Below are 13,629 nucleotides of genomic sequence, written 5' to 3'. Positions count from 1 at the left end.
GTCCCCCAGTGTACTGATCGAGGGAGGAAGAAGGACACTTCTCCCAAAAGTGCATTGGGAGAAGTGCTTCTCTCCTCTGCTGTTACCATGGCAACCAGACTAGTTCCTCCAGTGACGTAAAAGCACTGCAGCTTCACTGGCATCAGTACTTTATGGGTAGACTCAGGATGTGGTCTGAAGTATGAGATAGAGTTCCTTCTTGATATCCTGAGAAGGTTAAGCCTTGGGTCTGTCCTCAGGGCACGCACTAAATAAGAAAGTCATAAATATTTATGAGTAACAACTCACTTCTGTCCCCATCTCCTTCTTTCCCTTTCTCCTCAATTTTCTTCTCTTCTCCAGACTCTGAGGCTCAGGCCAGCACCATGGTCTCTTCCTCAGCCCCTTCTGTGTACAGTGTGCAAGCCCTAGTGCTATTGGCAGAGGTAAGTGTGTTTGTGTGCAACTATGGTTTTCACGCCTATGTATGTGTTTCTGTATATGACAGACCCTCGTCCTCTGCAGGTTCTAGCCCCTCTCCTGGACATGGTGTATCGCAGTGATGAGAAGGAGAAAGCCGTCCCTCTCATCTCTCGCCTCATGTACTACGTCTTTCCCTACCTGAAGAACCACAGTACCTACAACATGCCCAGTTTCGGTGCGGGTGCCCAGCTTCTGAGCAATCTGAGTGGGTACGCCTACACCAAGAGGGCCTGGAGGAAAGAGGCCTTCGAACTCTACATGGACCCCCTCTTCTTCACAATGGATGTCTCCTGCACCCCCCAGTAAGATTGGATTTGTGTGTGTGCGTGTGTACATTACATGTTCATTACATGTAAATATTGACATTATTATCATCAGATAAAATGTCAAAAGAAATTGACTGTTTGACCTCCTGACCTGTTTTCTATAGCTGGAGGTCTATCATCGACCACCTTCTGACCCATGAGAAGACCATGTTCAAAGACCTCATGAGTAAGTAGAGCCACCCAACCCTTTTTGTGTGTGTGTGTGTGTTCATGCATGTGTTTGTACGCACGTGCGTGTTAACTCTGTGTGTGTATTGCAGGCATGCAGAGCAGTTCTCTGAAGCTGTTTCCCAGTGCAGAGCAGAAGCCCATGTTACTGAAGCGTCAGGCCTTTGCCATGTTCAGTGGAGAGTTAGACCAGTACCACCTCTACCTGCCCCTCATCCAAGGTGGGTGCGCTTTTTGTGTGTTTAGGCATTTCTTTGTGTGTGTGACTGAATGCTTTGCATGAACATTGCTGCTGTGTGTCTGAGTGTGTAGGCAATGACATGCGATAGAGAATGTGTGTGTGTGAAATGTTATAAGGTCAATATGAGTCCTTCATTTACAGTATAATGTAATTAGGGATGGGCATTTGAAATGATTTCAGTATTCTAATAATATAATTTATATTTTTTCTGATTTCCAGACAGTCCAAATACATGTACAATTTTGTTAACTTTACAAACATAAATCAATGCAGACTTGCTCGTGCAACTCGATAGAGCCGGTTCGCTGTGCTCTGCTTGTTTCAACAGAAGGTTGGGGGTGGGGCGAGAGGAGCAGGGGCCAGTGTGTGTGACAGCAGAGATCTGTATATAATGACGAGATGCTCATGCTCGTTGTCCCAAAGGTGGGCGACAAGCTTAGGTCCAAAATAATCCCATAGAAACACATTGGGCTTATTTTGGACAGATTTCAGTGTGGGTGTGTCCCCCAAACCAACTTGCGCTAGTTAGACAAACTTGTTGCTGCCATAGGTTATCTATCATACCAGCTGGTAGTGCCTGTCTTGACTACATCAAATCGTTGTAACGAAGCTAGCTACAGTAGCCAGCTACACTATATATACACTCAAAAGTATGTGGACACCGCTTCAAATGAATGGATTCGGCTATTTCAGCCACACCCTTTGCTGACAAGTGTATAAAATCAACACACAGCCATGCAATCTCCATAGACAAACATTGTCAGTAGAATGGCCTTACTGAAGAGCTCAGTGACTTTCAACGTGGCACCGTCATAGGATGCAACCTTTCCAAAAAATCAGTTTATTAAATTTCTGCCTTGCTAGAGTTGCCCCGGTCAACAATAAGTGCTGTTATTGTAAAGTGGAAACATCTAGGAGCAACAACGGCTGAGCCGCTAAGTGGTAGGCCACACAAGCTCACAAAACGGGACCGCTGAAGCGCGTCACACGTAAAAATTGTCTGTCCTCGGTTTTAACATTCACTACAGAGTTCCAAACTGCCCCTGGAAGCAACATTAGCACAAGAACTGTTCATCGGGAGCTTCATTAAATGGGTTTCCATGGCCCAGCAGCCGCACACAAGCCTAAGATCACCATGCGCAATGCCAAGCATCGGTTGGAGTGGTGTAAAGCTCGCCGCCATTGGATTCTGGAGCAGTGGAAACGTGTTCTCTGGAGTGATGAATCACGCTTCACCATATGGCAGTCCGACGGACAAATCTGTGTTTGGAGGATGCCAGGAGAACGCTACCTGCCCCAATGCATAGTGCCAACTGTAAAGTTTGGTGGAGGAGGAATAATGGTCTGGGGCTGTTTTTCATGGTTCGGGCTAGGCCAATTAGTTCCAGTGAAGGGAAAGCTTAACAATACAGCATACAATGACATTCTAGACAATTCTGTGCTTCCAACTTTGTGGCAACAGTTTGGGGAAGGACCTTTCCTGTTTCAGCTTGACAATGCCCTCATGCACAAAGCGCGGTCCATATAGAAATGGTTTGTCAAGATCGGTGAGGAAGAACTTGACTGGCCTGCACAGAGCCCTGACCTCCACCCCATCGAACACCTTTGGGATGAATTGGAACTCCGACTGCGAGCCTGGCCTAATCGCCCAACATCAGTGCCAGTCCTCACTAATACTCTTGTGGCTGAATGGCAGAAAGTACCCGCAGCAATGTTCCAACAGCTAGTGAAAAGCCTTCCCAGAAGAGTGGAGGCTGTTATAGCAGCAAAGGGAGGACCAACTCCATATTAATGCCCATGATTTTGGAATGAGATGTTCGTCGAGCATGTAGTGTAAGTCATCTAGCTAGCTAAAGTAGCAAGGCTAATTGAGGCTATTTTTCGGCGCTTTCCATCCAATGTTTCCTTTTTATGGGACACACTCAAAGAACTGTAGAATGTAATGGTCTATCCTTGTAGGCTATGTAGCAATGTCACAGATAAATATATTTCAGTGGCGGTTAGTGCCGTTTTAAGATGTTTTTTTTGTTTTTTTTATGAGCATGGCCTTATTTCTATCACAGCAAATTGGATGACTGTCATGTATATTCCATTCACCTAGCTCAATGTACTGTAACAGACAGGTTTTGGCTACAACACGATACATATTTTCCCTCTACCCATCATGAGGTTGCCACAACCTAGCCTATGAGTGATAGTTTACAATGTAGGTGCACACAGGTCGAGAGAAACATTTTAAGCAGACAGTGACACATGGACAGACAGTGACACATTCAATACCGCCTTGCACACTCTTGCCTGCATCGAGCTTATCTAGGATGTAATCATTAGTCCAACAGTTGCAAGCTAGAGTTTCTATTGGACAAATTAGGGTATGTTTATCCCCGTTCCGTTTGCTTCCGTTTAAGAAACGTTTTTCAACAGAAACGTCAGGAATGAATACACCCCTGATCACGCGTAAACACAGTTTACTTTCATATTAGCCATGTTGTATTCCTTCTCGCATCCAGCGCTCGCCTCCGCTCACCTTTTCCCTTCACTCGTGGACTTCAATGGACAACACTGTATGTGACCAGGCAAAAAAATCTTTCCAAGCCAAACCATATCATAACTTCTACACACAGTCTACATCATTGTCACCATATTAGCTAAAGTAACGTCATCGTCAACATACTGTAGCTAATAGAACTAACACGTTTGCTAGCACAGACTGGAATATGTTCCGTGATTCTTCCGATGGCATTGAGGAGCACACCACATCAGTCACTGGCTTTATCAATAAGTGCATCAAGGCTGTCATCCCCACAGTGACTGTATGTACATACCCCAACCAGAAGCCATGGATTACAGGCAACATTTGCACTGAGCTAAAGGGTAGAGCTGCCGCTTTCAAGGAGCGGGACTCTAACCCGGAAGCTTATAAGAAATCCCGCTATGCCCTCCGACGAACCATCAAACAGGCAAAGCGTCAATACAGAACTAAGTTCGAATGATACTACACTGGCTCCAACGCTCGTCGGATCTGGCAGGTCTTGAAAACTATTACAGACTACAAAGGGAAGCCCAGTCGAGAGCTGCCCAGTGACACGAGCCTACCAGATGAGCTAAATAACTTCTATGCTCACTTCGAGGCAAGTAACACTGAAACATGCATAAGAGCATCAGCTGTTCTGGACAACTGTGTGATCACGCCGATGTGAGTAAGACCTTCAAACAGGTCAACATTCACTGGTCATGGCTCACATCAACATCATTATCCCAAGGCCGCAGGGCCAGACGGATTACCAGGACGTGTACTGCAAGCATGCGCTGACCAACTGGCAAGTGTCTTCACTGACATTTTCAACCCCTCCCTGTCTGAGTCTAATACCAACATCTTTCAAGCAGACCACCATAGTCCCTGTGCCCAAGAACACTAAAATAACCTGCCTAAATGACTACCGACCTGTAGCACTCACGTCTGTAGCCATGAAATACTTTGAAAGGCTGGTCATGGCTCACATCAACATCATTATCCCAGAAACCCTAGACCCACTACAATTTGCATACAGCACCAACAGATCCACAGATGATGCAATCTCTATTACACTCCACACTGCCCTTTCACACCTGGGCAAAAGGAACACCTACAGTTGAAGTCAGAAGTTTACATACACCTTAGCCAAATACATTTAAACTCAGTTTTTCACAAATCTTGACATTCAACCCTGGTACAAATCCCCTGTCTTAGGTCAGTTAGGATCACCACTTTATTTTTAGAATGTGAAATGTCAATAATAGTAGAGAGAATGATTTATTTCAGCTTTTAGTTCTTTCATCACATTCCCAGTGGGTCAGAAGTTTACATACAGTCAATTAGTATTTGGTAGCATTGCCTTTAAATTGTTTAACTTGGGTCAAACGTTTTGGGTAGCCTTCCACAAGCTTCCCACAATAAGTTGGGTGAATTTTGGCCCATTCCTCCTGACAGAGCTGGTGTAACTGAGTCAGGTTTGTAGGCCTCCTTGCTCGCACACGCTTTTTCAGTTCTGCCCACAAATCTTCGAAAGGATTGAGGTCAGGGCTTTGTGATGGCCACTCCAATACCTTGACTTTGTTGTCCTTAAGCCATTTTGCCACAACTTTGTCCATTTAGAAGACCCATTTGTGATCAAGCTTTAACTTCCTGACTGATATCTTGAGATGTTGCTTCAATATATCCACATAATTTTCCTTTGTCACGATGCCATCTATTTTGTTTAGTGCACCAGTCCCTCCTGCAGCAAAGCACCCCCACAACATGATACTGCCACCCCCGTGCTTCACGGTTGGGATGGTGTTCTTCGGCTTGCAAGCCTCCCCTTTTTCCTCCAACCATAAGGATGGTCATTATGGCCAAACAGTTCTATTATTGTTTCATTAGACCAAAGGATATTTCTCAAAAAGTACGATCTTTGTCCCCATGTGCAGTTGCAAACCATAGTCTGGCTTTTTTATGGCGGTTTTGGGTCAGTGGCTTCTTCCTTGCTGAGCGGCCTTTCAGGTAATGTCGATATAGGACTCATTTTACTGTGGATATAGATACTTTTGTACTTGTTTCCTCCAGCATCTTCACAAGGTCCTTTGCTGTTGTTCTGGGATTGATTTGCTCTTTTCGAACACAAAGTACGTTCATCTCTAGGAGACAAAATGCGTCTCCTTCCTGAGCGATATGACAGCTGCATGGTCCCATGGTGTTTATACTTGCGTACTATTGTTTGTACAGATGAACGTGGTACCTTCAGGCGTTTGGAAATTGCTCTCAAGGATGAACCATACTTGTGGAGGTCTACAATTTTTTTTCTGAGGTCTAGGCTGATTTCTTTAGATTTTCCCATGATGTCAAGCAAAGAGGTACTGTGTTTGAAGGTTGGCCTTGAAATACATCCTCAGGTACACCTCCAATTGACTCAAATGATGTCAATTAGCCTATCAGAAGCTTCTAAAGCCATGACTTCATGTTCTGTAATTTTCCAAGCTGTTTAAAGGCACAGTCAACTTAGTGTATGTAAACTTCTGACCCACTGGAATTGTGATGCAGTGAAATAATCTGTCTGTAAACAATTGTTGGAAAAATTACTTGTGTCATGTACAAAGTAGATGTGCTAACCGACTTGACAGAACTATAGTTTGTTAACAAGAAATTTGTGGAGTGGTTGAAAAATGAATATTAATGACTTCAACCTAAGTGTATGTAAACTTCCGACTTCAACTGTATGTGAGAATGCTATTCAGTGACTACAGCTCAAAATTCAACACCATAGTGCCCTCAAAGCTCATCACTATGCTAAGGACCCTGGGACTAAACACCTCCCTCTGCAACTGGATCCTGGACTTCCTGACGGGCCGCCCCCAGGTGGTAAGGGTAGATAACAACACATCCGCCACTCTGATCCTCAACACGGGGGCCCCCCAGGGGTGCGTGCTCAGCCCCCTCCTGTACTCCCTGTTCACTCTTGACTGCACGGCCAGGCACAACTCCAACACCATCATTAAGTTTGCTGATGACACAACAATGGTAGGCCTGATCACCAACAACGATGAGGGAGGAGGTCAGAGACCTGACCGTGTGGTGCAAGGACAACAACCTCTCCCTCAACGTGATCAAGACAAAGGAGATGATTGTGGACTACAGGAAAAGGAGGACCGAGCACGCCCCCATTCTCATCGATGGGCTGTAGTGGAGCAGGTTGAGAGCTTCAAGTTCCTTGGCGTCCACATCACCAACAAACTAACATGGACCAAGCACACCAAGACAGTCACCCTCAGGAGACTGAGAAGATTTGGCATGGGTCCTCAGATCCTCAAAAGGTTTTACAGCTGCACCATCGAGAGCATCCTGACGGGTTGCATCACTGCCTGGTATGGCAATTGCTTGGCCTTCAACCACAAGGCACTACAGAGGGTAGTGCGTACGGCCCAGTACATCACCGGGGCCAAGCTTCCTGCCATCCAGGACCTCTATACCAGGCGGTGTCAGAGGAAGGCCCTAAAAATTTCAAAGACTCCAGCCACCCTAGTCATAGACTGTTCTCTCTGCTACCGCACAGCAAGTGGTACCGGAGCGCCAAGTCTAGGTCCAAGAGGCTCCTAAGTAGCTTCTACCCGCAAGCCATAAGACTCCTGAATAGCTAAGCAAATGCCTACCCAGACTATTTGCATTGCCCCCCCCCCCCTCTGGAATGCTGCTGCTACTCTCTGTTATTACCTACATGTACATATTACCTCGACACCGGTGCACCCATACATTGACTCTTTACTGGTACCCCCTTTATATAGCCCAACTCTTGTTATTTACTGCTGCTCTTTAATTATTTGTTATTCTTATCTATTACTAAAAAAAAATTAAGGTTTTTTTCTTAACTGCATTGTTAGTTAAGGGCTTGTAAGTAAGCATTTCACTGTAAGGTCTACACCTGTTGTATTTGGCTCATGTGACAAATATAATTTTATTTTATTTAGTAAACCCGATACAATCATGCAGTAATGTTAGTGTACAGTCAGTAAGCAGTTTAGCACTGACACCAGTTTAGCACTGACATCATAGCATCCCTCTGTTTGAGCAGGGTGTTTGAGTAGGCTAAACTAGCTAGCTGCATTTGCTAGCTAAATCAAATCAAATCAAATCAAATTTATTTTTATATAGCCCTTCGTACATCAGCTGATATTCTCAAAGTGCTGTACAGAAACCCAGCCTAAAACCCCAAACAGCAAGCAAAGCATGTGAAAGAAGCACGGTGGCTAGGAAAAACTCCCTAGGAAAAACTCCCTAGAAAGGCCAAAAACCTAGGAAGAAACCTAGAGAGGAACCAGGCTATGAGGGGTGGCCAGTCCTCTTCTGGCTGTGCAGGGTGGATATTATAACAGAACATGGTCAAAATGTTAAAATGTTAAAATGTTCATAAATGACCAGCATGGTCAAATAATAATAATCATAGTAGTTGTCGAGGGTGCAACAAGCACGTCCGGTGAACAGGTCAGGGTTCCATAGCCGCAGGCAGAACAGTTGTAACTGGAGCAGCAGCACGGCCAGGTGGACTGGGGACAGCAAGGAGTCATCATACCAGGTAGTCCTGAGGCATGGTCCTAGGGCTCAGGTCCTCCGAGAGAAAGACAGAAAGAGAGAAAGAGAGAATTAGAGAGAGCATATTTAAATACACACAGGACACCGGATAAGACAAGAGAAATACTCCAGATGTAACAGACTGACCCTAGCCCCCCGACACATAAACTACTGCAGCATAAATACTGGAGGCTGAGACAGGAGGGATCAGAAGACACTGTGGCCCCATCCGATAATACCCCCGGACAGGTGAAACTGAGTGAAACTGATTTTTATTTTTTTATTTTATGAAATCTCTCTCGCCCTCTCTATGGCTTCTCCTTCATTTTGGAACACGGTTCAACTATGTTCTTTCTCTCTGAGTCAACTACTCACCATATTGTATGCTCTGCAGTGCTAGCTCTGTACCTTATGCTTTCAGTACTAGATTCATTCTCTGATCCTTTGATTGGGTGGACAACATGTCAGTTCATGCTGCAAGAGCTCTGATAGGTTGGAGGTCGTTCTCTGGAAGTTGTCATAATTACTGTGTAAGGCTATGGAAGGGGGTGAGAACCATGAGCCTCCTAGGTTTTGTATTGAAGTCAATGTACCCAGAGGAGGACGGAAGCTAGCTGTCCTCCGGCTACACCATGGTGCTACTCTACAGAGTGATGTTGAGGCTACTGTAGATCTTCATTGCAAAACAGTATATTTTAATCAATTATTTGGTAGCGTGAATAGTTTTATCTAAAAAGGATAACTTTTTAAATGTTCAACTTTAAAAAAAAAAATGTTTTATGGTTCTCCCCTTCCTCCTCTGAGTAGCTTCCACTGATTTTATTTAAATTTCAGACAAGGCCTTTAAAAAAAAAAAAGCCTATTTAAAAAATGAATACTCTCTTAAGTAATCGAATACTAATGTACGTTCAGATATTCAAATAATCATACCCATCCCTAAATGTAATGATGATCTCTCCTCCCATCCTCACTCAGAGCGGCTGACAGAGGCTCTGCGTATGGGTCAGACGCCCTCCGTCTCTGCTCAGATGTTTCTGACGTTCCGTGTTCTTGTGCTGCGGATCTCCCCCCAGCACCTCACCTCCCTCTGGCCAATCATGGTCACAGAACTGGTGAGGAACAGCCCCACCCTGATGACATCACTTCCTGTCACTGTTGATTTCCTGACATGTATACCTACATGCATTGTTTTCAGCAGAGTTGAGGTGGCATGTAAATAGAAAGTGTTTGTTAGTGTTTTCCAGTCCTGTCTTCTAATGGTGTGTCTCTTCTCTCCATTTGTCAGATCCGAATATTTGTTCGGCTGGAAAAAGCCTTGTTGGAAGAAAAAGAGGTGTCAAAGTGAGTCAGTCTACCGATCCATTATTTTATCTACATATATAATGTATCTCATGCAGTATCTCATGTGAATATCTTGACTATGTTTCATTCAGACTTATTGTGTTGTCTCTTACTTTTTCTCTGTTCTCCTTCTACTCTGTCTTTCTCTGTCAGGTTGACTAAAGTTGTACGTGGGGCCGTGGGGAATGGGCCATTGGCTTTCCCCCAGCCAGAGTTGGACATGTACCTGTCTGCCTGCAAGTTCCTGGACACCGCCCTGGCCTTCCCCCCAGAGAAGATGCCACTCTTTCAGATGTAAGAGCCTCACCGGCTTAGTATCTGCTTAGCATCTATGTAGGGTGTGCTTAGAATGATTACAATTGCATTCCATTCTCTCTGCTCTTGTGTGTGTGTCTGGTGTGTGCGTGTGTGTCTAGGTATCGCTGGGCCTTTGTTCCAGAAGTGGATATGAGTTGCTACAGTGGCCCAGAGAATAGTGTCCTGGAGGGGGAGCAGGAGTGCAAACCCCATATTGTCAAAGTACTAGAGGCACTACACCAACGCTACGGAGTAAGGGAACACCCTATCTTGCACTATGCTCAGTCCCACACACAGTCTTGTACGACTAACCTTGTGGGGACACACAATTCAGTACCATTCAAAATCCTATTTTTCCTAACCCCTAACCATTGCTCTTACCTTAACCCCAACCTTAACCTTAACCTTAAAACACAACCCTAAACCTAATTCTAAACTTAACCCCCTAGAAATAGAATTTGACCTTGTGGGGACCAACAAAATGTCCCCAGTCGGTGAAATGTTTGTTAATTTACTATTCTTGTGGGGACTTCTGATCCCCACAAGTATAGTTAAACATGTCCACACACACACAGACACTCTCACACAAAACTCACACACACATGCATATCAACAACGCAAACACACACACACACGCATACCAACACAACACAACACAAACGCACATACACACACACACACACACACTTTTACACTCATCATATGCTGCTGCAACTCTATTCTTCATTTGACTCTTATTATCTATCCTGATGCCTAGTAACTTTACCCTGCCTTCATGTACATACAGAATCTACCTCAAAAACACTATATATACAAAATTATGTGGACACCCCTTCAAATTTGTGGATTTGGCGATTTCAGCCACACCGGTTGCTGGCAGGTGTATGAAGTCAAGCACACAGCCATACAATCTCCATAGACAAACATTAGCAGTAGAATGGCCTTACTGAAGAGCTAGGTGACTTTCAACGTAGCACTGTCATAGGATGCCACCTTTCCAACAAGTCAGTTTGTCAAATTTCTGCCCTGCTAGAGCTGCCCCACTCAACTCTTAAGTGCTGTTATTGTGAAGTGGAAATGTCTAGGAGCAACAACAGCTCAGCCGCAAAGTGGTAGGCCACACAAGCTTACAGAATGGGACTGCCGGGTGCTAAAGCGCGTAAAAATAGTTTTTTCCTCAGTTGCAGCACTCACTACCGACTTCCAAACTGTGTCTGGAAGCAACGAGCAGGTGTCAACATACTTTTGGTCATGTAGTGTACCTCTCACCTCTGCACATTGATCTGGTTCTGGTACTCACTGGATATACCTCCATTCTTGTGTATTTTATTCCTCATGTGTTACTATTTTATTATTATTTCTTAACTATGCATCGTTGGGAAGGGTTTGTAAGCAAGCATTTCATGGATAAGTCTACACCCATTGTATTCGGCGCATGTGACAAATACAATTTGATTTGATTTGAACACACATCGTTATCGAGCAAAAGAACACGTCCTTATATTCACCATGATAACGAGCTGACTCAATCATGCGGTCCTATCGTCCCTTTCTGATGAGCACGTCTTTTCATTCCAGATGCTGAACGGGCTGAGCGAGGAGTCATCTACGGAGCGTCTGGAGTTCCCCCTCCTCTCACGTCGCTTTCTCACCTCCATCACCCAGCTTGCTCCCTTCCTCCATACACTCTGCTGTTCCTTCCAGGGCACTTCACCCAGCAGCCCTCCAGATTACCCTGTGACAGACTACCCTGCAGTCAGTGCCGACCAAGTCCTGAAGAGACTGGAGCACATCACTGAGGAAGAATTCCTAGACTCCATGGAGAGTTAGAACTCCACCAATGATCTAGATCTTAGAACGTAGAGGAAATGAGAACTGGAACCATAGAAATGTAATGTGTAGAATGGGCACAACCACTGAAAGCGATGTTGTATTGTAGGCATATGCCAGCTAAATGGTCATCTTTTGGGATGTTCTTTTGAATTGTTTACCTTACCTGGTTGAGATTTAACACATCTATATAGGATATTCTACATTTGAGATACTCTAAAATAATCTAGAATTAACTGACACAAACTGGAATGGCAGTTGGGGAGGCAGGTAGCCTAGTGGTTAGAGCGTTGGACTTGTAACCGAAAGGTTGCAAGATTGAATCACCGAGCTGACAAGGTAAAAATCTGTCGCTCTGCCCCTGAACAAGGCTGTTATTGAAAATAAGAATGTGTTCTTAACTGACTTGCCTAGTTAAATAAAGGTGAAATACATTTTAAAAAATAGGCTCTCTGAGTACAAGTCTGAATGTGCTGACTTAAAATAAGAGTAGTACTGATACTAGCTAGCTTTAACTGGTCATAAAAGAAGGACCACTGTAACAAAGAGAGGGATAGCAGTACTGACTACTAATTGCTCTACAAAGCTCTCCATAAACCTGCTCCCTCCTATTAGCATATGTTGTAATATATTCCAATGAGACAGGAGTAGATGAGTATATCTGCTGGTCAGTGACTATGGGACCTCGAAGGCTTTTAATAGAGGATGGTTGATTTTTTTTTTTATGTTTAAAAAGCTCTGCTTGTCATCAATCATGTCACAGTTTTATTTGTGGGTAAATTCTTTGTGATTTGTGTACACAGTAATACCTCTAGATATCTAATATAAGTTAAAATAACATGTGTGGTATTTGTTCATGGGGAGTCTGTCTATTTTTAGGTGTTTTGTGGAATGTTTGGACATACGGTGCTTTCAAAGCAACTCAGAATCTCTGAAATTTGACTTGGAAACTAGTTGTAGAATGATGAGGCCCAAGTTTCTAGAATCAACTAATAGGAAGCTCTATGCAAACAAATGTAAATTAACTCAGAGGTTCAGTTTACCACTTGTCATGAATACACCATTACCACAACACAATTTTATTCTTCAAATGTGAATGCTTAACTAAACTATGTAAATGTTTGACCTCCTGAAAATGATTACTTGTTAATATCCAAATTAATATATCATGGTCTGCAAATAAAAACATTTAAAACTGACCACCCAGACTATTTACATTGACACCCCCCCCCTTTGATTTTACACTGCTGCTACTCGCTGTTTATTATCTATGTATAGTCACTTTACCCCTACTTACATGTACAAACTACCTCAACTAACCTGTATCCCCTAACTCGGATGACTCTGGGCCAATTGTGCGCCGACCTATGGGATTCCCGATCACGGCCGGTTGTGATACAGCCCAGAATCGAACCCGGGTCTGTAGTGACGCCTCTAGCACTACGATGCAATGCCTTAGACCGCTGCGCCACTCAGGATCCCAATAGCATAATGTATGCAGGTTTTATAACTGTTTATCAAAGCCAATTCTTCCTTTGGCCACCTTTCCTTCCAGTTCTCTGCTGCCAATGACTGGAACGAACTGCAAAAAAACACTGCTGGAGACTCATATCTCCCTCACTAGCTTTAAACACCAGCTGTCAGAGCAGCTCACAGATCACTGCACCTGTACATAGCCCATCCAACTACTTCATCCCCATACTGTATTTATTAATTTGTCTTGCTCCTTTGCACCCCACTATCTCTACTTGCACATTCATCTTCTGCACATCTACCGTTCCAGTGTTTAATTGCTATATTGTAATTACTTCGCCACCATGGCCTATGTATTGCCCTACCTCATTTACACATACTGTATATAGACTTTTTCTACTGTATTATTG

The 13,629-nt window shown here is 44.0% G+C and overlaps 1 protein-coding gene across 1 annotated transcript in view; it reads left to right on the top strand.

The window, feature by feature from the left end:
* Window positions 1–12,945, top strand: part of LOC106582109 (protein DOP1B) — a 54,863-nt gene extending 41,918 nt beyond the window's left edge. The window contains exons 28-36 of the mRNA XM_014164857.3: window positions 343–425; window positions 505–764; window positions 893–954; window positions 1,049–1,177; window positions 9,254–9,390; window positions 9,564–9,619; window positions 9,773–9,913; window positions 10,036–10,168; window positions 11,495–12,945. Coding sequence (XP_014020332.2) covers window positions 343–425; window positions 505–764; window positions 893–954; window positions 1,049–1,177; window positions 9,254–9,390; window positions 9,564–9,619; window positions 9,773–9,913; window positions 10,036–10,168; window positions 11,495–11,746 — 1,253 coding nt within the window. The 3' untranslated portion in view covers window positions 11,747–12,945. The remainder of the gene's footprint in view (window positions 1–342; window positions 426–504; window positions 765–892; window positions 955–1,048; window positions 1,178–9,253; window positions 9,391–9,563; window positions 9,620–9,772; window positions 9,914–10,035; window positions 10,169–11,494) is intronic.
* Window positions 12,946–13,629: the final 684 nt, after the last annotated feature.

Source organism: Salmo salar, chromosome 21, assembly GCF_965601325.2.
Source record: "Salmo salar chromosome 21, fSalSal1, whole genome shotgun sequence".
In the NCBI taxonomy this organism is placed as follows: Eukaryota; Metazoa; Chordata; class Actinopteri; order Salmoniformes; family Salmonidae; genus Salmo; species Salmo salar.
The sequence above is the reverse complement of the archived record's forward strand: the minus strand, read 5'-3'. Positions and strand labels throughout refer to the sequence as shown.